The sequence below is a fragment of the Diceros bicornis genome, chromosome 31 (assembly GCF_020826845.1).
Source record: "Diceros bicornis minor isolate mBicDic1 chromosome 31, mDicBic1.mat.cur, whole genome shotgun sequence".
NCBI classification, from domain to species: Eukaryota; Metazoa; Chordata; class Mammalia; order Perissodactyla; family Rhinocerotidae; genus Diceros; species Diceros bicornis.
The window spans coordinates 10,453,437-10,478,601 of record NC_080770.1 but is presented as its reverse complement, the minus strand read 5'-3'; the positions used below and the strand labels follow the sequence as shown (position 1 = coordinate 10,478,601).

Sequence of the window (25,165 nt, the reverse complement as noted above, 5' to 3'; positions counted from 1 at the left end):
TTTGTCCCTTCTAGATACCTGACTCCTCCAGCATCTGTACTGTTTCCTCTGGCCCACATTTTTTTAACAGATGACAATGGGGCAGGGGCAGGGGCAGGGGCATGGGTGGGATGCCAAAGCAGTGCACTATCTCCCAGGAAAGTGACTAGAAGTATTCCTCGGGCTGAGGAATTCCATGAACACATCCCCTACCTCCTCAAAGGCACAAGCCATCCCGAGCAGTCACTTTCCCTAAAAAAAGAAAAACAAAAAAACTTGTTTCTTACAATCACTAAGACTTGTGGTCAGTCTACAAAATGGAGAAAACTATTTCCTGTCACTAAAACAATGGGAAATTTTTTAAAGCGCTGTTAGCTAATGGGAAGCGCCTTTCAGCGTGAGAACATCTGACCACATAGCTATTTCTATTTAAGTGGGACCCCATCAGCTCTGGTCACCACTATCGACTAGGCCTTCTAAAATCTGATAACCTTGCTGTGCTCCTCTATGAAAATACTGGCATCTAGCAAGCTGAGGAAAGCTTGCACTCATATTGCCCAACTGAGGAGGCTTACACTGAAGCTAAATGAAAATGTCAGGCCCACAGGCTTCTAGGGTCTAAGCCTCAGGCCAGAACTAGCATCCAGACACCGACAGTTATTTATTTATCTTTATTGTTTCTCCTCTTATCAAAACCTATCACAGCTGGGGGCCAAGAGGAAGTTAAAAAAATTCCCATGAATATTCCCCCTGGTTCCCAGTTAATCCTCCCCCAACCCCCCACCCAGGGCTTCAAGCCAACCCTGGGCACATATGATGATCTCCCCCCACCCTCAGCCTTCTCCCAGCAATAAATACAGGTGACCGTGATTCAGTGAAACCACAAGTGATTTCTCCATCTTGAATGCCTCTCAAGGGGACAAAAAGGGGGCAAAAGAAGTTTAATGGCTATCCCCTCTTAAGGAGGAATGGAAACTTCTTTCCCCCAAGGGACAGGGGAGGTAGAACTGCCCCTGTTAAAACTGCAGCAGCTCTAGAAGGAATTGGGGAGAAGAAAGGTTGGGACAAGAGGGAAGAGGATGTTCTCCAGCAACCTCACTCCTTTGATCCATTCAACCCTTATCAGGTAAGGGGTGGTCCCAGTGTATAAGTGGGGCACAAAAGGGGAGGGCTGGCAGAGAAGAGCCAGGAGGAAGAAATGAAAGGAGGGAGAGCAGTTTGGTGGGGAGGGAAGGGGAAGGAGAAAAGGAGTCCTAAAGCTCACCGCCTTCATCTTCTTCCAAGAAATGGCATCAACACACAAGAGGCATGAATGGAGAAGATCTGGAGGAGACTCAGAGCCCCCAAAAGAAGGGAAAGAAGGGAAAGCAAGGGCCCTATGGTCCTCAGGTCTTCACAGGTGAATGTGCTCCAGTTAGAGTGACAGAGTGTTGGGGGAGGAAAGGAGACTTGGTGTCAAAGGGGTGGGAGAGGTCAGGAGATGACAGAGGAATTCAGAGCCCAGGGACAGCCCTCTCATCCTGCCCAGATGTTGACAGAATCTGAGTCTTGGGATAGGAAAGGTGAAGTCTTGGGAGGGTCAAACTCCAAGGCAGAAGGAAGAGTAACTCTCATCACCCCCACCCCCACCCCCACAACATCCTTTGGGTTATTGTAGATGAATACTCCAGTCAGATGCTACATTGACACCAGGCTTGCGCAGGATCAACACAGAGGTCTCAGGGTCATGCTGGAAGGACAGGCGGGTTTCAGGAGATCCTGATGGAGGAAAAAGAAAGAGTGCCAGTCATAGCAACAGGCTATATAGCATGACAACTACTTTCCTACCGGCAAGGCGTCCTCAGCTCTGCCCCTGGTTCCCCTCTTTCCCCACCCTGGGGGCCAGATCATTCATTCACCTTTTGTCTGAAGTACCACGGCTGCTGGCTTTCCAGCCCCTATTATCACCACCCGCTCAATCCAGATTGGTGTCTCAAAGTGGCCTTTGGGGTCTGCTGAGCTGGAGGAAGCAAAAATGGATGCCCGTCAGGGAGAAAGGTGTCAGAGCAGAGGAAAGGAGGAGACCCAGAGCAAGGTCATGATACAAGAAAAGAGCACAGTGAGCTGTGAGCATCCCGGAGGCCAAGCCTCCTCCAGAGGCTCCCAAGGAAAAATGGGTACCTCATTACCTGGAGACAAGGGTGTTGCCAGAGAATGAGAATCGACGCAGCAGGAACTCATTTCGAGTCTGATAGCTGAACGTGTGCCCATCATCCAGAAAGAGCTCTCCTTCGGCCGTACCCTGAGCAGGAAGTGGGATAGGTGAGAGTCTGAGCCCAACAGGCAGTGAGGGGCACATCCCCAGAGGACAGAATCCTAGGAAGATAGGCAGATAGTTGAGGCGACTTCCTGCCTATGCACTTACCTGGAGGCTGAGTGCAACAAAAAGAGTGATGGGGTCGTCCTTCATACATTCTGAAGAACGCCGCACTCGCATCCATCGAGGCACGATCGTCCCACCACGCTGGAACACTGGGATCTGGGGCAAGAGCAGTGCTTGGATGAAGTTGCCCGGCCGTCCAACCTTGTGTCCTGTGGCATCTTTCACTCTTGTCCATCTGTGCCCATTTAGGTACTGGACCCCAAAGGACACTCTCCCTCCCGTTCTGGGAACCTACAGCCAGATGGAGCTGGCAGCTGGGCCAGGCATACTCACACTGCTTAGAGTTACAGGTAGGTACAAGGTCTGGGGACCATGATGCTTCTGGTAGCTGTGACTGTCATACCACACCTGTAGGCGGTAGGCGATATACCCGGTCACTCACTGTACAGGGCCCCCATCCTATTTATCCTCTTTGGCCTCCACCATCTTTCCCCACCATGCCCTTCCTTAACTCACCTCCCCTTGGCCAGGCAGATAGACCTGCACACCACGAGCCCCAGAGTCTGATACAGGGTGAACCAGCAATGCATCCCCTAGAACATACCAGAATCAGCTCTGAACTGAGGAGATTAGTTCCTAGCCAAGGAGCACCCAAGCGCCTGCTCCCCTTGCACTGCCAGGCTCACTCGCTCCTTCCTCCCTGTGCACCCACAGACGTATTGCCCACAAGTGCTTACTTCTTCTCAGCCCTATCCCAACCCGCCACCAACTGTCCTCCCCATTTCTCACCAAGTAGGAACTGATCATCTATACTGAAGGTGGTCACATCCTGAGGAAAATTCACCCACAGGGGCCTAAGAAGGAAGCAAGACAAGAAAGGAAGACACTTGCTGTTTTGGCAGAAGTCAAAGATGCTACCCCAGGAACCGGTGATAAGAATAGCACAGGGGTAGGACCCAGGAGCTTGTAGCCAGACAGCCCAACCGGGCAGACTTCAGGCCTCAGCTAAGCAACCTAACCTTGGTCTAGTCATTTAACTTCCTAACCCATATCCCTGCCTCCTCCTCCCTGGCCCCTCTTGAAACTGTCCTGCACAGCCGCCTTCTAGTGGCCACTTCGCTACTCTGAGCTGAAAGGCCCTCCAGGATCAGGTGGCATTTTCCTCTCTCACTTCATCTCCTAGCTCTCCCTCTGGTTCCTTACCCCAGAGAGACACTGGTTTTTTTCTACTCCTGCAACACAAGAAACTCATTGCCACTTTAGATTTTTTTTTTTTTTTTTTTTTTTTTTTTGGTGAGGAAGATCAGCCCTGAGCTAACATCTGCCAATCCTCCTCTTTTTGCTGAGGAAGACTGGCCCTGGGCTAACATCCATGCCCATCTTCCTCCACTTTATATGGGACACCGCCACAGCATGGTTTGACAAGCAGTGTGTTGTGCGCGCCCAGGATCTGAACCTGGGCCGCTGCAGTGGAACGCACGCACTTAACCGCTACGCCACCGGGCCAGCCGCCTCCACTTTAGAATTTTTGCACTTGCAGTCTGCTTGGAACATTCTTCCTCTAGGTCACAAAAGTCTCTCTTACTCCTCAGTCAGGCCTCATCTCACACGGCCTTCTTCTCAAAAAGGTCATTTGTGGAAACTAATTCTATGACCCTGTTCTATTTTTGTCAAGGAACTTGTCAATGTTGGCAATTTTCTTATTTATGTACTTGTTTACATGTCTGACTTCCTCCCAAGAATGTAAGTTCCACAAGGGTAGGACACTTGTCTGCCTTGTTTCAGGCTCTGGGGATAGTGATGAAAAATGCCTGGCATGTCATAAGCCCTCAATCATGTTTACTGTTATCCACCTCCATTAGTCTCTTCTTACTCTTGACCATGAAATCAGATTTCCCTCCTTTACGAGGCCCTGGAGAGTGAAACAGAGGCCCAGAGATGGAGCCCATTCCCCACTGTCCCCCAGCTACCTCAGCCTACTCTACACAGACGCAGCTGAATGCCTCACCTCATGACAGGAATCCCTTCACGATGGGCCTGATAGAAGAGGGTGTACCAGAAAGGCAGCAAGGAATACCGCTGGTTCAAGGCATCTCGGACCATGTCGTGGTACTGAGATGGTAAAAGCCATGGCTCTCGCCGTCCAGTGTCCAAGTGGGCATGTGCCCGGTAGAATGGCTGGTAGGCACCCATCTGGTACCAACGCAGAAGCAGCTCTGGCTCTGGATTTTTGAAGAAGCCGCCCACATCCGCTGGGAGAGGAGAAGGAGGAAACAGGTTGGAAAAGAGAGTGAAGGAGGGCTGCTGCCTAAGGAGCTTCCCAAGGCCCCACCCTGGATTCACAGCTCTCTTTGTTCATGTCCAGGTCCTGTGCCCTCTACCTTGCCCCCTCTCACCAAACCAAGACCCCAAATTCCTCCCCCTCTTACCCCCACAGAAGGAAAGTCCCACCAGCCCGAAGCTGAGACACATAGGGATAGAGATCTTCAAATGGTCCCATTCAGCAGTGTTGTCCCCAGTCCACACAGCTCCTGAGGAAGACAAGAGGGAAGGAACTTGTAAACAGTGAAGGGGCTCAGCCTTTTTTATATAGCTGACCTCTCTGACCTGCCACATCTGCTCTGGGGCCCCCAGGTCCTGCTGAAGATGGCAGGGTTCACAAGAGCACATGAACAGACCTCCCACTCCCTGGATCCCCTTGGAATGCATAGCTCAGAGGATGCAGTGTGCGACTCTCAGAGGACAGCTGCACGAAGCGATTTTTCCAAGAACCAGGCCCAGGTCCATGGCTCCTCCCATCTTGCCTTCACACCTTCTGCCATGGCACTATTCTCCAAATCTTACCAAAGCGCTGGGAGCCAGCAAAGAAAGCCCTGCTCAGGACAAAGGGGCGTTCTACGCCCCCGGAGCGCTGCACCAGCCCATCAGCAGTCGCCATATGCTGGGTGGGGAAAGGAGAGAGGAGGGGTAGTGAGGAGCAAAAGCCACCTGTCATCTGGTGCAAGTTCCCCGGCCCTCAGTCTCTCCTCTCTTAGTGCCTTACCACATAGAAGCCATAGATGTTATGCACGTCCCGGTGTTCCCAGCCCCCATAATGCTGGGCATCTTTGAGCATGGTGACCTCAGGACCATTGAACACAGATGGTTCGTTCATGTCATTCCAGACATAAAGATTGGGAGCTGAGCCCTGAGAACACAAGTCAGAAAATGCAAACAGAGGACAGAAGGGAGGAAGACAACAAACGGTGTCAGAGCAGAGAGCTCATAGGAATACAGAAAAATGTATTTCTCAGGATTACCAAGGCATCAAGTCCCCCTCATACATTATAGGCAACCAACCATAGCAAGGTTGGCAAGCAGAGAATGACTGATTCAAGGAACAGGGTGGGAAAGACAGGTATGGGTCAGGGGAGGGGCTGCCATACCTCATAATTCTCAAAGCTGAACATGTTAGCCCACCAGGCCCTCATAATGGGATTGGTGAAGTCAGGGTAACTAGCTGCGCCTAGGAGAAGTTAAGGGTGGCTTTCAACCCCTAAGGGGCAAAAGGGCCACCATTCTACCTCCTTGGTCTCCGAATAGCCTCTCCTTCAATTCTGGTCCAACCTACCTGGCCAGCACCAGCCCTCGTAGTCAGAGCCATCCCGGGTTTTAACATACAGACCCCGCTTCTGCAACTCCTCATGTACGCGGTAGCCAGAGGCCACCTTGATGTGGGGGTCCACAATGGCCACCAGCTGGGGGCAAAGAACATGGGTGGTCAGAGCTCTCCAAGGCTATGATGCCTGAGAAGACTGATGACGGCTACAGTCCTCTTACCTTCCGCCTCTTAGAAGCCAAGTGCTCAAGCATGGTGAGGGGCTGGGGGAAACGGCTGGGGTCCCAGGTGAAGTAGCGCTTGCCATCAGCGTGTTCAATGTCTAGCCAGATGAAATCGCAGGGCATGTTGTGATCATCAAAGCCCTGATCGACTTCCAGCACATCAGCCTCATCTCGGTAGTTCCAGCGGCTCTGGTGATAGCCAAGGGAGAAGAGCGGGGGCAATGCCTGGGTCCCTGTAGGTGCAGTGAGGGAGAGGGGTCACAATGGGGTCAGGCCCAACCTGGGGCCAATGGGGACACCCAGAAATTGAGGGAGGCTTATAAACTAGAGGGAGGGTGAAGGGTACAGGGCTAAAGAACACGCTTAGGCCCAGACTTCTGAAAATGCAGTCACTTCTCTCAAGACAAGGGCCGGAAAAGGAAGCTGCCGGCCGACACAGTGGGGAGGCCATGTACCTGTGAGACTAGCGTACTGCCGGAAGACATCAAAGACAGAGGGCCCAAGCATCAGGAAGACATCGATGATGCCACTCTCTGACATCCAGCGAACATCCGTCTGTGGGGTCTCCCCAGAGCCCTGCAGGTAGTCCAGCATCTTCCCAAACAGGGTCTGGAGAGAGGACCAGAGAGAGGTCTGACACCCATCCTCTCATTCCCCAACCCAAATACAAAGCAGCAATGTTCTCCTCAAAGTGCTCACACAGCTGGCTCCTAATGAGTCACTCCTGGCTGAGATTAAACGTCACCTCCTCAGTAAGGCTTTCCTGGCCCCCACATCATAAGCAGCACTGCCCCCATCCCCACTGTGTGACCATAGATGGCATTTCTTTCTTAGCCCTTACCACCACGGAACTCATCTGCCTTTTTGGTTACCTGTTTAACGTCTGTCTTCTTCCCTGAGAGTGAAGACCTTTCCTACCTCAATGAGCAATATATCCCCAGCGCCTAGAAAGGCGTCTAGCATATAATGTGTACTCAGTAACAAATATACTGATAATAAATGCAAAAAGGGTGATACCTGCCCCATGAGCATGTCTTCTGCGAGTGACTGTGGAACTCAAACGCTACTCACAAGGCTCAGGGCCCCTTCTCTCACACAATCCCTAAACAGGTATCCAAAAAGGCTATCCCAGCAGCCTGTTCAAAGCTAAGGCCCCTAGCATACCCACATGTCTCCAAGCCTGAAGACTCATTCCCTTATTGCTCTGTGCCTATGCTCTCACCTTCCCTGCAGTGTTGGAGGATATGTCAACCCAGGTCTCTGCGACATTGAGCCAGAAGATGCCCAGGTCCCGATGAGGGCTGTGTGCCAGGAGCACAGGCACAGACCCATACAGGGCCATGGGGTTGTACAGCTCATACTGGAACACATCCAAATTGTAGAGGCGATATGGCTCCCCACCCCTGCAGGCAGACAGACAGACTGGCCCCAGGCTGTGGCACACACAACCTCCATGCCATAGACACAGGTGAGGGATAAGAACTGGCTCCTCTGCCCCTTCTCAAAGAAGAATTTTCCAATCACCAAAGGTGATCTGGGCACAGGAAGTGATCCATGCTCAGCTACAGTACCCAGTCTGCATGCAAATCTCCCCACAGCCCTGACTTCCTACCCCTCTCCCCCCATATCCTCATGTCACCATATGACTCACTCAGTGACCTTCAGCCTCAGGTTGTCTGCGTGCTCAGGGATCCCATACACATGCTCCATGCCTGGCAGAGAGAAGTCCAAACCCACAGACGTGGGGCCTGGAAGGGAAGCAGAAGATGAGTCCCAGAGCTTCTGCTTGGCAAGGGCGCGCGTGCCCCGCCCCCGCAAGGCTCTCCCCATCCCTCACCATACGGCTTGCTGTCAGAGTGAGTTTTGAATGTCTCCTCCCAGGCTCCTGGCTCATCTTTCTCTGCCTTCCCCTGGGTCTCCTCTGGCTGTAAGGAGGAACAAAGACCACTACCCGATCACCTATCAGTTCTCCCTCTTCCCCCACCCCTTTTCTTTTTTTTTTTGTGAGGAGAACTAGCCCTGAGTTAACATCCGATGCCAATCCTCCCCTTTTTTCTTGAGGAAGATTGGCCCTGGGCTAACATCCGTGCCCATCTTCCTCTACTTTATATGGGACGCCACCACAGCATGGCTTAACAAGCGGTGCGTCTGTGTGCACTCGGGATCCGAACCCGCAAACCACGGGCCGCCACAGCGGAGCGCACACACTTAACCGCTGCGCCACTGGGCCGCCCCCCTCTCACTCCTTTTCTAAATCCCATACCTCATGGCAAGACTAAGCTCGAGTTTCGTGTGGGCCTTTCCCCCACAACCTCCCAGGCAGCTCTGTGCTCCACCACCCACCCCCACCGACTTGCCTTATCACCATCCCCAGGTGTTTCCTCGGGCTGGGCCCCATCGCCCTCAGCTGGGTCTTTTGATCCTTGCCTGGAAGGTAGGAGAGCTGTCTGCTCCAATCCAGAGGGGGCAGGGAAGAGGGGCTAGTGGAAGGAGGGGTGAGGGAATAGAGAGCCAAGGGTCCAAAGGAACGAAGGCATTGGAGGAAGGGACTGAATGTTAAAGCTTGGAGAGTGACCCCCAGTGAGCAGGTAAGTGTGCAAAGGATGGAGAGAGAAATGAGAAAGGGAAATGAGCAGTAAATGTCACCAGGAGCTGCCTTCCACACACAGGCCCAAATCACTAGCCTCTGCCAGCATTCCAGAAGAGACAGGCAAGTTCAAGGGCCTAGGTTCAGAATGCCAGTCCTGGCTCTGCTGCCTCCACCAAGAGACTGGCCCCAACTGCCCTCACTGGGTCTCAGCCTCTTGGCCTGACACAACGGTTTTGCAAAAGCAAGTGGGTCATATCATAGTCAAGCCTCTACAGATATATGCAGGGACTCAAACAAGAGGTTCTGCCAAAGAATGCTTTCAAGGGCAGCTGGCAAGCAGCTCTGCCCAGAGCCTTAGTGCACCCCAGCAGAGAGCCAAGAACCCCAGCAATAGGCAGCCTCTCTCCACCCCTTGGCAAAGCAAGAAGCTCCCTACATTCCTTAAGGACTTCCAATATTTCATCTTCCTTCTCCCAGGGGGCTCCCAGCCAAGGGAATGGGGAAATACCACACAGCTGGGGAAAGAGGGGTGAGTGAAGGGCAGGGCCTGGAAGGGTCTTGGGCATCTTTCCCTGGGGGCCAGAGTAAAGGGCGGGTAGGGGCAGAGGAACAGATACAGTACCAGTGGCCATGGATTTACCTAGAGAAAAGGTTCTTGATCTTATCCCATATGCTACCGAGCGTGAGACTAACTTTATCCGAGAAACTGGGGCAGGAGGAGATGGGTAGGGAAGGGGAAAAGGAGGCACAAAACCAACACAAAAACAGAAACATAAAAGTGAGTTTCAGTTGACAAACTTCCAGAGATGGGGGAGAAAAGAAATTAAAAAAAAAAAAAAAAAGGAAGAAAATAAATCTGGGAAATGTGATGGTGTGAGAACGGGAAGAGGGAAAGGCAGACCCAGGCAGGCCTCCCTGAGGAGGTGCCCAGGGTACAGTTCATGGACAAAAGTAACTGTCTCCTGGTCTGTATAGGAAATGGAGAACACTGAGACCCAGGTCTGCTTCCTACCCTCTCTAATAAACAGCTTCTCCCAGTCCCTAGCCCCTACCTGGCTGTCCTGCCACCCTGTCTCCTCCCAGGAACCAGTGCCAGACCCAACACCCATAGGCTCTTTCACACGGAAGGTCCCCTTCAGTCGTGACCCCTGTACTCACGAGACCCTGGGGGCCCTCTGGTGCTCGAAATCTAAGAGTCCTCGGGCATTGACACTGAGCAGAAGGCTGCGGTCCTCTAGCAGGTCAAGGCGGAATGGCCGTGCCGTCAAGATGATTTTATAGGGTCCCTCAGCCACAGTTAGCTCTACACTGTTGTCGTCACGGCCAGAGACAGAAAGCCTGGGAAAGAGATCGAAAGGGATATAAGGAAGAGCAAACGGCCAAGAGTAGTCACAACATTTCAGAAGAAGAGGTGACCTGCTTATAACCATAAGCAATGTGGTAATAGTGCAGGGATAGAGAAATTGACCAAAGGAACCAAATAAAGAGCCTGGAGACAGAGCCAAACTCACTCCGAATGCTGCAATGTAACAGAGGTGGCATAGCAGTTCAGTGAGGTCAGGAAGACTATTCACTCATGGAGAAGAAAAACAGATTTTAGGGAAAAAATGGTATCATATTCCTACCTCATACCAGATAGAAATATCAAATCCAGACAGATTATGACTCAAAATTTAAAAGTAAAATCTTTAGAAGAAAATACAAACAAGTATTTTTCTGATCTTGAGGTAGAGAGGGATTATTTAAACACAACTTAGAAAACGCTAACACCAGAAAATAAAAGACTGATACATTTGAAAACATGAAAATTCAGAATTTCTATTTATTGAAAGACATCTTTAGGGTCATCAAAAACAAGAAAAGTCAGAAACTGTCTCAGTCTAGAGGAGCCTAAGGAGACAAGACAACTAAATATAATATGGTGTCCTGAATGGTATCCTGGACAGAAAAAGGACTTTAGGTAAAAACTAAGGAAATCTGAATACAATATGGACTCTAGCTAATAATAATGATATAAATTCATTAGGTATGACAAATGTCCCACAGTCATGTTAACAACAGGGGAAAATAGAAGTGCAGGGTATACAGGAACTCTCATAATATTCTTTCAACTTTCCTATAAATCTAAAACTATTATAAAATAAAGTCTTTTTTTCAAGGCACCTTTAGGAAAATAAAGAAATAAGCCACAACCTGGGAAAAGATAGCTGCAATACCTATACATGATAAAGAATTAGTATCAAGACTAATGAATTTCTACAAATCATTAAGGACAAAAAACATAAAAGGAAAATGAGCATAGCTGTGAACTACCATTTCACAGAACAGTAAGCCAGAATGACAATAACCATATGAAGAGATGTTCAATCTCATTAATAAACTGAGAAAGATAGCCAAGCCAAGACCACCACATGGCATCATTCTACACCCATCCTACTGACAAAAATTAAGTCCAACAGTACTGAGGGTTGGGGAGGATGTGGATCAATGAGGACTCATATACACTGCTGGTGGAGTGTAAACTGGTAAGCCACTTTGGCTTTATCTTGGAAAGTTGATAATTCCCATATGCTACAACTGTGCAGTTCCTCTCCTAGCTATATCCCAAAGAGGAACTCTCGCACAGGGACACAGGAGACATGGAGAAGAAGGTTTATGCCAACACTTTTTTTTGTTTGTTTGTTTGTTTGTTTTGTTTTGTTTTTTGTGAGGAGATCAGCCCCGTGCTAACATCTGCCAATACTCCTTTTTGTTTTGCTGAGGAAGACTGGCCCTGGGCTAACATCCGTGCCCATCTTCCTCTACTTTATATGGGATGCCGCCACAGCGTCGCTTGCCAAGCGGTGCGTCAGTGGGTGCCCGGGATCTGAACCGACGAACCCGGGGCCGCCGCAGCGGAGCGCAAGCACTTGACCGCTTGCGCCACTGGGCCGGCCCCTATGCCAACACTTTGAACAGAAAAATACTGGAAACAACCCAAATGCTCATCAACATGGAAATGAATAAGCTGGGATATATTCATACAACATTATACAGCAGTAAAAATGAATTACTACAGCTACATGCGACAGTTCAAGTTATATGAAAAAAGGAAAGCCCAGAAGACATTCACTGAGATACTTTCCCTATAAAGCTCAAAAACAAACAAAACCACATTAATTTATTGCTTAGGCACATATTCACATGTATGTATATGTGTTTATATACATACACACATGATACAACTGTAAAAACAAAAACCCAAGGGAATGATAAACTTTAGAATAACAATCATCTCTGGGGAAGTCAGGGGTACAGGATAGTGAGAAGTGTATGGCTGGGCTGAGTAGAGGGTTTATTTCATTTTCTAAATTAAGTACTTAATAGAGAGCCATGCATGGAACAATGACGACAGTGTGTCATGACCCAAGAATTTGAGTAATCCTATCCTGAATATCTGAGGAAAAAGAAAAGAAAAAAAGGAAGGAAAGAAAGAAGAAAAAAACAAATTTGGGGGAAGGCAGGAAGGAAGGAACCAACCACAGAGACACCGTATTCCTGAAGGGCAAGGTCTGTGCCTTGTTTATTTCCTCTTGTATTGCTAGCACCCAGTCCTGGCACACAAGAGGAAGCAGCATCTGCTGAATGAACGAAACTAAAGAGTGAAAGAGAAAATAAGTGAAACAGAGAAAGAGATGGGAGAGGTTGCAAGTGGCGAGGTGCTAGTTAACCATTATCCTAATGCGGGAGAGAAAGTCAGCTGCCAAATAAAGGTTCTCCGGGAAGGAAAAAGGGGCCATAGAGATGGATATGTTTCTCAGGAAAACTTTACCGAGCTGTCGGGGGATCAGCCACCAACACATCTGGCACACGGTATCGGGGACGCCGGGGCTCCAGTTCATCAATCCTGATCCGAGTCATGTTCTTTTGAAGCCCCTGGAGCTCCAGCACCAGCAACACCTATGAGGGCAGAGGTTTGGATCTGGAGAAAGCAGAGGGCTACACCATGGAATGCCCTCTGAACCCATTCCCTCCTGAGGGGTCTCCTTCTAGCTCTTTGCTTAAGGGGCCTGAGATCTGAATTCCTCCCAAAGTAAAAGTCCCAAGATTAGGCTAGGACTTGATGGTGGCTGCAGGTTCCCCCTTCCCAATTATCCCTTAGCCACTTCCCCACCCCCACCAGACTCTTCCTCTTCTCCCCTGACCTTGGTGACCTCGTTCATCAGATGGACTGTAAGGCCATCAGGACCAAGCTGCAGAGAGTCCAACAAGGCTCGATATGGAGAGAGGCCTGGCCGTATGCTTCGCTGTCGCCTGACAAGTGAAATGGTTAAGAATGTGGGAGGGCCCTGATGTCCCTAGGTCCCTCTATCACCTTCAGTGTCCCCAGGCTACCCCATCTGCCACAGAGACCTCCCACATTACCCAACTTTCCATCCCACTCTCCCAGAAATATCATACTTGCAGAAGGAACTCTCTTCACAGGTCTTAAAGTTGCTTCTATCCACAGCAAGGGTAATTCCCAGGAGGACCCCCAAACAAGCCAGTACCAAACCTGTCCAAGACCTAAGGAGAAAAAGGACAAAGAGGGAACAATCAGCACAGGGGTCAGAAAGAGCCCCACCTTCTGAGGTAAGGGCCTCTTCCTGCTACAACCCTAAATGACACCTCAGGAAAGAGGGGAGAAAGATGGAATCCCATTAAATGGAAAAGAAGGCAGAGTGGACATGGCGTGAAATGTCAGGTCTGAGGAGCTGGCTCACTCACACTTTCCCTTCAAAAGGCAGACGAAGTGGTCAAAGGATCTTTGGCCTTCAGAGGCCCTAGTATTGACTTTGGTTACATCAGCGTCTCAGAGGAAAGGAGCAGTAACAGCCAGTCCCAGGAGAAGTGTTGGTACCGTATGTGGAACAGAGAAACAAACTAAGCCATGCCTTTCCATGGGCAAAGCACTGGGTGGAGCTACAGTGAAAAAGTTAAAGATGTACCCTCAGCTAGTCTACTGGCCAGTTCCTCAGGTCCTAGCATCCCTAGCACCCTAGGCATCCTGCTCCTCTGATCTCCACTCCTGTATCTTTAAAAGAAGTCATCACTATCGCTACCTAACCCTGAAAAGAATAACAACAGCTTACATTTATTGAGTCCTAATGTACCCCCAGGGCCTGGCTAACTGCTTTATATCCCCAGTTTTCAACTCTGCCTGCAGTTTTTAAAAGTGTCAATGCCCAGGTCTCACCCTCAGATTCTGATCTAATCGGCTTGAAGTGTGGCCTGGGCAACAGAGTTTTTTCCAAAGCTCCCTAAACAACTCTAATGGGCATCCACGATTGAGAACCACTTCTTTATACTCTCTACCTCTTTTCCCTTTCTTTCATTTTCTGGGTGAATGCAGGGTTGTGTTTTCCCCAAATGGGAAAATTGATGCACAAAAAGTTCAATAATTCATCCAGGATTGAACAGCTAGTAAGGGTGTGTGAAACTGGGATTGAACTCAGCTCTGCCTGACTCTGGGGCCCATGTACTTCCTGATGCACAATACAGCACCCTACCACCAGCAGGGCCTGCCTCATTGAGGACCATCACCTCAAAGTTACCACAAACTGTCACCCCCCCAACATGCTTTCAAATGATAGAGAAGGGACTAACAGGCTTATTTAAACAAATTAGTTTAGGGCCGGCCCCGTGGCTTAGTGGTTAAGTGCGCGTGCTCCGCTGCTGGCGGCCCGGGGTTCGGACCCCGGGCGCGCACCAACGCACTGCTTCTCCGGCCATGCTGAGGCCGCGTCCCACATACAGCAACTAGAAGGATGTGCAGCTATGACATACAACTATCTACTGGGGCTTTGGGGGGAAAAATAAATAAATAAATAAAATCTTTAAACAAATTAGTTTAAAGGATATATTCATCCATTCTGAGTAAATCCTAAACAGGGGTTCTCAATCTTTAGGGTCTGTTAAGAATCACCTGCAGTGCCTATTAAATGAAGATTCCCGAGCTCCAGGAATCTGCATTTTAAACATGCTCTCCCAGTGACGGATATAAGGAGTCCAGGACCACACTGAGAAAGAGTTCCAAATAGCGGAGAAAAAAAACAAAAACACAAGATTCTTCTAAGCAACAAAACTTTGCAACCTGCCAAAAGGGGGTCTAAAAGGTAGGGCCTACTCCACATTGTATCCAGCATTAGCCTCAGTATCTGCATGAAAGCTAAAGGTAAAGAAAATCACCAGAAAGATCAGAGAACACAGTAAGCCCTCCAGTTCCAGAAGAATGCGCAAAGCAAGCCAGGCTGGCCAAAGGCGATGAAAACACCACGCACTGTGGTTTAATAGGCCAAGCAGGAATAAATAGCAGCAGCAAAACAAGCAGAAGAGATGCTATCAGAAAACTCAACAGCAAGTCCTGTGGCCTAGGTCCTGAGGAGTGACTGCCACAAGCACCCTGAGACACTGACCCCATATCCGTCTGCCCAAAGCAGCAGTAATCAGAAGCACAGTGAGTTAACTACCCTCTGGAGTCCTATCTGCACAATCTATAAAATGGGTTTGGAGAAATGCCAATGGGGATAGGATTTCTAAAAGATCTTTCAGATGTGATCTGTTGGAAGACCCTAGGAACCCAGGGATGCCTTGAACGTCCCTGAGCAAGGGGTAACGGGTGGTCATAAGCCAAAGTCAAGAAAGAGCCGCAGGGCAAGTTGCACCCGTTTACTGTTTCAGATCACAGACCTCTCCCGAGTTGAGTTTACGATCCACGCTTTTTTCACTGCTGCCGACAGTACACGCCTCTCCCACCCCGGTACATCCGTTAGGTCTCGGTACTAAACGCATTGTGGCGCTGGTGATTGTTTCGAAGCGTTTTTTCGGTAATATAAACTCGAGAGCGCAGACCAAATCTTTCGACTACATGTGGTGTTTGAGCAACAGCAAACTGTGAACTTACTGGATCCTGCCCCAGCCGTGCCCAGCAACCGTGAACACCGAACAAACCACGGTTGGTGTCCACGTGAAGACAAGGGCAGGGCAGGGCAGGGTCCAGGGCTCTGCGGGGAGCACAAGAGGGGTAATGCAGGTGGGAGTGCGGGCTGCGGAGCTCCCAGCCCGGCCGAGGGGCCACAGGGCAGCAGGCTCGCGGAGGCCGGGCTGCGTCTCGTCCCCCGCCCCGCCGCCCCGTGCACTGCAAGAAGGAGGCGGCAGCGTTAGCCGCCGCGAGCCGCCAGGGGAGAGCAGCGGCTGAGCCCGGCCAAGGCCAACAAGATCGCACCGCTGCGGCCTTCCAGAGCCGCCGGGCCGCACGGGGAACCCCAGACGCAAAGTCCCTCAACGCCGCGCGGATCTATCGCGAGGAGGCTGTGAGCGCCTGAGGCCGCCTCCAGAGAGACAAAGGGTCCTCCAGAGGCCGGAGGTGGCAGAGTCTCGAGAGGACATACAGGAATGAGCGATATGGGACGTGGGGGACCTGGGGGCGTCCCGGGAGCGCCCCCGGGTGCCGGGCTCCTCACCGCCTCCTACGCGCCGCCACTGCCGCTACCGCCGCCATCTTGTGCCGGATTTGCTCCTTGACCCCGAGCCTCCCCCTCCCCCCGCGCGCGTTGAGCCACGTATCTTAGCGCCCGCCCCTTCCGGCCTTCTGATTGGCCTGGCCCGGGAGCGGCCGGGCGGCAGTCCCATTGGCGGAGCGCGCCCTATAAATACTCGGAGCGGGGCGGAGCCAGGGACGCGGCTCGAGGGCGGGGCGGGCGTCTCTAGAGCCAGGAGCTGTCCGACTGTGCCCACTCTAAGCATCAGACAGAGGCACTGGACTCTGTTTTTCTCAACTCGGCGAATTTTATTTAGAAAAAAAGGTGGGGGATGAAAAAAGTGACAGCGCTCTTTAGGCCAAGGTCTTAGAAGAGAAACCTCCACCTTTCTGCAACACCTTAGCCCCCTTTTCACTGGGGGCCGCTGGGCCTCTCTCATTGCTCACCCTCCTTGGGCTTCTGGAGCATGGAAAAGGCTATGTCCCCTGCCGGAGGAGAGCGGACGGTGAAGGTGCCTGGAAACGGCCAGAGAAAAGACCCAGGCGGTCAATGTTGCGGTGGAGGACGCTGTGCAGCACAGCCAGATGGGGTCCACCCTCACCCCCACCCTCCCTGGAGAAGTCCCGGATGAAGCGGCCGCGCTCTGACTGGAAGATAAACTTCTGGGGCAAGGGCCCATGCTCCCGGAGAAATCCCCAGACACTGAGCAGCAGCAGACGCACTTCAAAAGGTGCCAATTGGCTAAATACCTCGTGCATATTACCCAGGGCTGGTGGCAGGAGGCTTCCCTCAGCCATGACAGCCACCAGAGTGCAGGATGCCTCCAGGTGCCAGGGGGAGTGGGTTGTGTCAGGGTGGCGAGAGGCTTCCCAATGGCCCAAGAGGGCGGCCAGCAGCCCCCGCAGCAGCACGGAGCAGTAGCACAGGGCTGGAGGAGCAGCTGCTACCAGCTTTAACAGCTCAAAGAGCAGGGGCTGTTCCCGGAAGCGCCGGCCAATGCGGAGATCCCGCTCCACGGTGGCTCGGGCGTGCTCCTCAGGGGGCCAGGCTAGCTCAGCCCCAGCAGCATCAGGACACACGCTCTCCACCAAGGTCACTGCCACTGCTTTGGCTGCCTCCGGGCTCAGGGTGGGAGCCGCCCAGCTTCCCCCACATTCAGTGCCCCCAAGGGCACTGCAGCAGTGCACCAGGAGGCTGAGGAGGCTCTGGGAGTTATAGATTACTTCCTGCTGATTGCGTGACTGGACAAACTTGGGTGGCTTTAGGCCACGGCCGATGACTCCAGCGTGGAAAACAGACCAAATCCCTCCAGGACCTGGGACAGCTGCAGTGTGCCGCCGGTTTGTGTCCAACAAGGAAGCAGAAGCCAAAGGAGCAGACACAACTGAAAGAGTCTCGTTGTCCCCATCCACTTCCCCTCCAAACAGTTCTGTGTTGCCCCGATGTAAGGCTCCCTCTACTAGCAGCTGCAGGACAGCCTTGAGCCCAGCCGGGGAGGTCTGAGAGAGGCGGGTAAGAAGCTGGGAGGCCGAAGCCACGCCTGGGGGGCCATGCAGCCTCAGAGAGGCAAAGAAGCGATGCACTCCAGCTCTCACCAGTCCCAGGAGTTGGGAGGGGGACAGGGCTTCTGGAGGAAAGGGACAAATGGCCAGAAGGGAGGCAGCAGCTTCAGCTACTTCCTCCTCAGGATGTAGCAGGAGAGGAGCCAAGTCAGACAGATGGGCTGAGGCAGACTCCCCAAACCGGGCCCCTAGGGCTGCAGGGCCCTCACCGCCCTGCTGTTCCCAACCCACTAGCAGTGTCAAGTTCCGTAGGAACCGGGCTGTGAAGGGAGGCTGCAAAGTCCCTGCATGCACCCGAGCCAGACAGCTTCGGAAGGCCAGGGGCAGGAGGCCAGAGAGACTGACCACTAGCCCTGCATATAACTGGGTGGCCAGACTCAACTCTTCAGGGCTTCGGGCCCGGCTCAGGAGATGGCCCAAGGCCTCAGGTCCACAGCTAGGCCGGGTATAGACAGAGAGCAGGCCCAGGAGCTGGTGTTGCCAGAGGAAGCGCTTCCGTTCCAATCGTAATGTCTCTCCACACAGCTCTCCAACATGGTTTCTTAGCGCATCTAGAAAGGGCACAGGGCGGGGGGGAGGGGGTGGGCCCAGCACCCCTTCCCCAGGAGACCCACCCCGGTGATGAACCAGTTTTTGCAGGTGCAGCAGCAGCAGCTGGATCAGTCGGTCACAGGCTTCACGCACGGTGTCTGGCACAGCCAGGCCCTGGGTGGTAATGACTGAGGCAGGCATGGCTGTGTCCACCAGGAACTGCAAGAGGCGGTAGGCACCTGCCCCAGAGGCCTGGCTCACCAGGTGCACAGCCAGGTTCAGCATGTTGTCCAGCTCCTCTCGGGGGAACCCCTGCAGGTGTTGCTGCAGCTGGCTCAGCACAGCTGGGGGCTTAAGGCAATCCACCAGCTCTCCAGAGACTGTGCCCAGCAGAGCTGGCGACATGACCGCCAACTGCAGCAGGAAGGGAACTGTGGCCTGGAGCGAGGGGTCCCCACTCCGGCCCCCAGTGCTCCCTGCCAGGCTATCATGGAACATTCGCAGGAGCTCCCGTCGGATGCTGTCTCCGTGGCGGGAGGCCAGGTGTCCTAGGATGCCCACAACTGAGGCAATCTTGGGCACCCGCTTCTCCCCAGGGATAGCAGGAGATCCAGGGAAGGGGTCTGTAGAGGAGGTCTGAGAAGAGCTTCCACCACTGCCACCAGCTCCACCTCCAGCCCCACCATGAACACAGAAGTCCTTAAGGCCACAGGAGAGAACTCGGGAGATGATGGTGCCAGGAAAAGAGGAGCCAATATGGGCCACAACCCAGTCGAAGTGTGGGGAATGCTGGACAGAGGTATCCAGCAAGGCATCCACACAGGCATCTGGGCAACTACCAATGAGAGCTGAGAGGCACTGAACGTAGATGTCCATTAATGTGCGTGTGGCTCGACAGCCCATCCACAGCTGCAGCAATTCGTTGAGAGAGCCAGTGGCGTGGGGCACACGCTGGTGCTGGCCCGAGTATGTGCTGCTCAGTTGCCCCATGAGGTCTATGGACCACGCACTAATCACAGGAGCCCAGGCCTTTGGGTTGGCCCGGATGAACTCAGACAGAACCTGCTGCACTTCCTGCACCACATCTTCTAGACCAGGTCCCCCAGCAGGCACATGGGAGGGTGGGGGTGGACGGAGGTGAGGTGGGCCAGCCACAGGGCTTTCATCCAAGGCAGCCAGGTGGGCCCGGACACTCTCATCAAAGACGCCTCGCAAGTGGTCAAGCACGGCAGCCCGAGCAGGTGGCAGAGAGCGTAGCAGGAGAAGACCACAGCGAGCATGTTCCCGGGCCGAGAGTTGGTGGCCCAGAATAGGGTCTACGCCAGTCAGAAAAGCCTTGATTTCCTGGGACAGCTCCTGAGCGCTGTAAGGAAGCAAGAGAAGCACAGACTTAGAGTGTTGGGAGATGTTGCACAAGTTACATTCCCTCTTTGAGCTTCAGTTTCTTTCTAAGGAAAATAGGAATGACTGTACCTCCTTCATAAGATGATGTTCATAAAACACTTAAGCACCCTATCTGTTTCTCACTAATCACTCAATAAATGCTAGCTATTTTCCTTTCAACAGTAACAATAATATCTATATTAGATAACTCAGAATGTCAGGTACTCTTTTAAGTACTTTGCATGTAATATTTCAATCCAACAACAGTTCAGTAAGGTAGGTACTATTATGATCCCAATGTACAGATAACGAAGCAAGGTTAAGTAATCAGACTATAAGCTCCAAGAGGGTAGCAAACATTTCTGTGCTCTTCAACACTGAACTCCTTCTATTGAGGTGCCTGGTATATGGGAAACACTCAATAAATGTTTGTTGACTAAGTATATTTTTTGTTCCTATAACATCTGCTTTAAAAACGCCTTTCCAGCTTTACTGCATTCCCTTCACACACACACACCCAACACAAGCACCCTGGATTTTGCTCTTAATGGAAAGAAGATCCTAAGTGCAAGCTTGCCCTTATTAAGGACTCTTCCTCCCAGTACCTGTTTCTTCCCATATTCTGCAAGCATCCTCACCACCCACCACTTGGACTCCACCACATCAACAACCACCACCTTCCCAGCACACTCAGTGTGCCTAGGAATCAGGGTGTCCCAGGGCACAGTCAAGACAAGCCTTTCAACCCTTCCCCTCCCGAAACATATGGGTTCAGTCTTAGAGGTTCAGAAGCCAGTGTTACAGGAAGAGGCAAAATCCTCTTCCTCTTACTGCCTTTTCTGCCACAGACAGCATCCTCTAGGGGCTGATAGGGTTCTGACTGTGCCATTCCTCTGGTTCCTCCAAAAAAAAAAAACAAACCACCCTAAAGTGAGGGGAGTGTCTCCGTTGGAGGGCAAGGGAAAGGCTAGAAGGAAGCAATCTGTGGGTTTCTGGGCCTGGGTTCCCAGGGAGTCTCCATGAAGTTAGGGGACCCCGGGTGCCCTCGGGTCTAAAAGGGGCAGGGCAGCTGGGTTCCCAAGAGTTCTGATAGCCCCAACTCTTGGGACAAGAAGGCTGGGACCTGGGGTAACTAGGCCTTGGGGTTTAGAGGGAGGCAGTCCCGAGATCTTGGGAGCGCGGGCACTGGAGCCCAGAGTTTTCGTGAGGTCCCTGAGTTCTGGGAAGACCCAACCAGGAACCTCTGAGAACCCTGAAGCGAGCTCTCGAGGTAGGATCCGGGTTTCTGCCGAGAAGGCTGGGGATCGGCGCGGGACCGCGCGGTGCGGGAAGATGCCAGGGGCTCTGACTACCTGAGCGGCGCGGGACCGTGGGTGGCCGGGGCAGGCCCGGGAGGCCCTGGGGCCCCGGGAGGGTCGCACAACGCGGACATCCCGGAGCCCGAGCCCGAGCCCGAGGCGGGAGCGGCGGAGCGCAGGCAGCGCATGCGCGCTGACGGCAAACGCGAAAGGAACCAGCGCCAAGGCCTCTCAGGAAAACCAGTCCGGCAACGTCTACCACCCTCACACATTGGTTCCGCCTCATGTCGGGGTCCCAGAGGAGGACTGCGGGACGATGACAGCGGGAGCCCGACCCGCGCTCAACGCAACCTTTTTTTTTTTCCTCCAAAGGACCCTTGACATACAGACTAAAGCTAGCTGCGGCCATTGACAGATTTAACTATTTTTCCTGGAGCCAAAATTACAAAATGTTCAATTCACGAGGTTTTAAAAAATGAAGCACTAGGAAACATTTGAATCAAGTAACAGTGACAATGTAAAAAGCAGTTAAAGGAGAGAAAGGAAGGGGGAAAGCGAAAAAGAGACGGGAAAAAAAGAGAAAATTCGTAAAAGATGAAGAGAAGAAAAGGAAAGAGAGGGAGGGAGAGGAAGCCTGACATAAATTGGGCTGGCTGGGCTGGAGGTGGCCTCCCAGTCGTTGGTGGGCACTAGCATCCTTCTAGAGTCTCCATTGTTTAGACTTTTCTCTCTCCCCAGCCTCCCAGCGCAGGGACCTCGGTCTACCTCACATCCCACACGTGCAGGGAAGGACCTTGGTAACTATATGCGGAGCTAGTACACCTGTTCCAGAGCCCCCACTCTAGGCAGTCTATGTAGATCATGTTCCAGCTATTCCACTTACTGGCTGTGTACATTACCCAACCTCTCTATGCTTGTTTGAAATGGAAATGAGGATGGTCGGTCATGGAACAACTACCTCACAAGGTTGTTATGAAAATTGAAACCAGATAATCTGTTCACTGTATAACACTTAGTGCCTGCAACAGTAAGTGAGCACTACGTAAACATTAGCTATTTTTAATTATATTTGTTAAATGAACTCCAGAAAATAAACTCTTGGACAAGAGTAGTAGGTTCTTAATAAACATGTTGGTTGAATGAATGAAAGGGAAGTAGGTTCTGAGGCCTGTATTAACCAGAGGGCTTACTGCTCTCCGTGGAAGTGTGAGTTATTTTAACACCAGATGGTGGGTCCTAGAGATACTTTTGAAGTGATTGTGTTTTAAAAGCTGGACGGCTATAGTTCTTTATTTGTTTTTAAATTTTACAAGTTCAGGGCCGGCCCGTGGCTTAGCCGTTAAGTGCTCGCGCTCTGTTACTGGCGGCCTGGGGTTCGGACCCGGGCACGCACCGTTGCACCGCTTCTCTGGCCATGCTGAGGCCGCGTCCCACGTACAGCAACTAGAAGGATGTTCAGCTATGACATACAACTATCTACTGAGGCTTTGGGGGAAAAAATAAATAAAAATAAAAAATAAAATATAAAAAAAAAAGTACTTTAAAAAAAAATTTTACAAGTTAATCACTTACAAAGTGTGTATATTACCTACTAGCAAAAACTGTTCTAGAACAGTAAATGTGAGACAATGTCTGCTCCTAGCTCTGCCTCAAACTTGGATCCACCACTTCCCTTCTCTGGGCTTCAACTTTTGATCTGTAAAAGGAGGCTTTTGAACCAGATAATTTCTTCTAGCTATGAGACTATTATGTGGTCCTTGCCCTTAAGGGATTCACGATCTAAGGGTGCTCGTTTTGGAGTTGAACAGACATGGATTCATGTCTGCTATTTGCTAGCAACGTAACCCTGAGCAAGTGACCCAGCTGTTTGGAGCCCATTTCCTCATCCGTAAAATGGTCATGATGTCTTGTATCTCACAGATTTTTGGCAAAGATCACTTGAGATAATTTATGTTAAGGACTTAGCATGATGCCAGATACAGAAACTCTTCTTTTTTGAAAACATCCAGCTCCTTCCTGCCTTAGGCACTGGGGGGTGAGAGGGACAGGCAGGGGGGTAAGAACAAAATTATGAAGGATGGGTATACCAAAATGTCGAAAATGTCTTTCCTTCTCCCTACTGTCTCCTCCTCTCTCTCCATACTGCATATGCATACAGTTCCGTTTCAAACAAGTACATGCCCTTTCTGTGTTCAAAACTGGACATAATGTTGCTTCCCTGGAAAAATGGCCAATTCCAAGTTTTAGGCCAGGGGAAGTCACAGGTGAGCCTGGAACATATCATTGTGCCAGAAGCAAAGAAATGTTCAAATACTGATGGTTTTATGTCAAAAGGTCACAGGGGAGGAAGATAGGCACAGATGTTAGCCCAGGGCCGTCTTCCTCAGCGAAAAAAGAGGAGGATTGGCGGATGTTAGCTCAGGGCTGATCTCCTCACAAAAAAAAAAAAAAAAAAAAAAAAAAAAAAAAAAAAAAAAAAAAGGTCACAGGGACCACCTTGAAAAGGCTCCTGCTGGCCAAACGTGGTATGATTTTGAGCATGAAAAAGCGACAGTAATGGATTATAACACACTGAAAAACAATCTAAATCCTTAGTGATACTAAAAAAAGGAGGGAGGGGTTTTCTTTACAGACTATGTCAAATGAATAAAATGAATCAATGATAGAATTAGAAAAATCACCATTTTGCAGTAATAACTAATTCAGGTAAAGATCATCATGGGGGCCAGCCCGGTGGCGTAGTGGTTAAGAGTGCGCTCCGCTGCGGCGGCCCAAGGGTTCGTAGGTGCAGAACCCGACACACCATTTGTCAAGCCATGCTGTGGCAGCGCCTCATATAAAGTAGAGGAAGATGGGCACAGATGGTAGCCCAGGGCCAATCTCCCTTGGCCAAAAGATGATGGGCATTAGATGTTAGCTTAGGGCTGATCTTCCTCACACACACACACAAAAAGACCATCATGGATGCTAAAACTGTTGGGTGTAAGATCTTTGAGGAATAGGGTATTCATACAGTCTTAAAGTATCACTTCATAGATTACTCATTAATTACAAAAGGAAAGGATACCTTAACAGTGGAGAAATATGACACCCACTTAACCAAGTTTCTACACTTGGAATCACCAACAATGAGACAAAGTGATATTCCATACTTTCTGACGTAAGCAATGGGAAGTACACAGTATCATCTGCATAGAATTTTTCCCCCAAAAATGCTTAACCTAAATCTAATTATGAGGAAACATATGGAAACAGTCAGACAAACCCAGGTTGCAGGATAATCTTAAATAAATAAGATTAGGCTGGACTCTTCAAAAACATCAAGTTATCTAAGACAAGGTAAGGGTCCTATTCTGGACTGAAGGAGACTAAAGAGATATGACAATTAAATGTAATATGTGATCCTTGTTTGGCCCCCACATTGAGGGGAAAAAATAGCTATAAAGAATAATAGTGGAACAACTGAGGAAATTTGAACATGAAAAACGGAATATTAGCTATTTCACCAATGTTAAACGTCTTAGGTGTGATAATAGTATTTTGACTATAGAAGGATGTCCTTGGGGATAAAATCTCATCTGCAATTGACTTTCAAATGAGTCAGCAAAGACAACAAAGATACATACTCACACACATGCACATTTGCAAGTGTGTAGAAATAAAACAAGTGTAGCAAAATGTTAAAATTGATAAATCTAGGTAGAGTGCACATAGAAGGGTTCATTGTACTAATCTCTTAACTTTATTGAAGGTTTGAAATTGTTCAAAACATAAAGTTGGGGAAGGGGCTGCAACACTGGGCCCAAAGCCTTCCCCTTCCAGGAAGCCTGTCCTGATTAAATAGGGCAGGCAGAATATAATTTCCCCTGTCGAACACACCTCCACACAGGCAGCTTTTCATTTTAATTAAACACCCAGCCCTGGCTTTCAACAAACAGAATTTCTGAATGTTAAAAGGGAAAAATAATGTTTGATCTTCACTGTATTAAAAATATAATCCAGCAAAGAACGTAGAGACAAATATAATGTAGTGACTTGCCCACCCTGGTCACACAGAGGCAGTGGCAGGGTTGGTATCAGGACCCTTACCTCCTCTGCTATCTCTACAATAACCTATGTTTTTGTCAAAAATGGAAAGT

General features: G+C 50.5%; 2 protein-coding genes across 3 annotated transcripts; both read right to left on the bottom strand.

Moving 5' to 3' along the window:
- Nucleotides 1-634: 634 nt before the first annotated feature.
- On the bottom strand, nucleotides 635-16,313 carry GANAB (glucosidase II alpha subunit). 2 transcript variants are annotated; one of them, XM_058526660.1, is made up of 25 exons: nucleotides 16,235-16,313; nucleotides 13,194-13,298; nucleotides 12,938-13,046; nucleotides 12,565-12,692; nucleotides 9,912-10,091; nucleotides 9,394-9,459; nucleotides 8,517-8,590; nucleotides 8,001-8,084; nucleotides 7,815-7,911; nucleotides 7,386-7,566; nucleotides 6,619-6,772; nucleotides 6,161-6,396; nucleotides 5,952-6,078; nucleotides 5,767-5,846; nucleotides 5,385-5,528; nucleotides 5,186-5,282; nucleotides 4,771-4,872; nucleotides 4,350-4,593; nucleotides 3,131-3,195; nucleotides 2,858-2,934; nucleotides 2,675-2,749; nucleotides 2,384-2,497; nucleotides 2,148-2,260; nucleotides 1,878-1,978; nucleotides 635-1,737 (listed from the first exon to the last, which is right to left on the bottom strand). In XM_058526660.1, the coding sequence occupies exons 1-25, from the start codon at nucleotides 16,270-16,272 to the stop codon at nucleotides 1,628-1,630; spliced, it is 2,901 nt and encodes a 966-aa protein (XP_058382643.1). In that variant the 5' UTR covers nucleotides 16,273-16,313; the 3' UTR covers nucleotides 635-1,627. The 2 variants fall into 2 exon arrangements, with proteins under 2 accessions (XP_058382643.1, XP_058382644.1); XM_058526661.1 differs by lacking the exon at nucleotides 9,394-9,459.
- Nucleotides 16,314-16,368: 55 nt separating this feature from the next.
- INTS5 (integrator complex subunit 5) lies at nucleotides 16,369-21,287 on the bottom strand. Its single transcript, XM_058526659.1, has 2 exons — nucleotides 21,081-21,287; nucleotides 16,369-19,708 (listed from the first exon to the last, which is right to left on the bottom strand). The coding sequence occupies exons 1-2, from the start codon at nucleotides 21,212-21,214 to the stop codon at nucleotides 16,729-16,731; spliced, it is 3,114 nt and encodes a 1,037-aa protein (XP_058382642.1). The 5' UTR covers nucleotides 21,215-21,287; the 3' UTR covers nucleotides 16,369-16,728.
- Nucleotides 21,288-25,165: the final 3,878 nt, after the last annotated feature.

What these genes read in the sequence shown, in the direction of transcription:
- GANAB (XM_058526660.1), bottom strand. Translation starts at nt 16,272, where the DNA reads ATGGCGGCGGTAGCGGCAGTGGCGGCGCGTAGGAGGCG. An exon ending in GTGGCGGCGCGTAGGAGGCG is followed by an intron (nt 13,299 to 16,234) that starts GTGAGGAGCCCG and finishes TTTTCTCCTTAG; the next exon opens with GTCTTGGACAGGTTTGGTAC. An exon ending in GGCAACACCCTTGTCTCCAG is followed by an intron (nt 1,979 to 2,147) that starts GTAATGAGGTAC and finishes TGCTTCCTCCAG; the next exon opens with CTCAGCAGACCCCAAAGGCC.
- INTS5 (XM_058526659.1), bottom strand. Translation starts at nt 21,214, where the DNA reads ATGCGCTGCCTGCGCTCCGCCGCTCCCGCCTCGGGCTCGGGCTCGGGC. An exon ending in CACGGTCCCGCGCCGCTCAG is followed by an intron (nt 19,709 to 21,080) that starts GTAGTCAGAGCC and finishes GCTTCCTTACAG; the next exon opens with CGCTCAGGAGCTGTCCCAGG.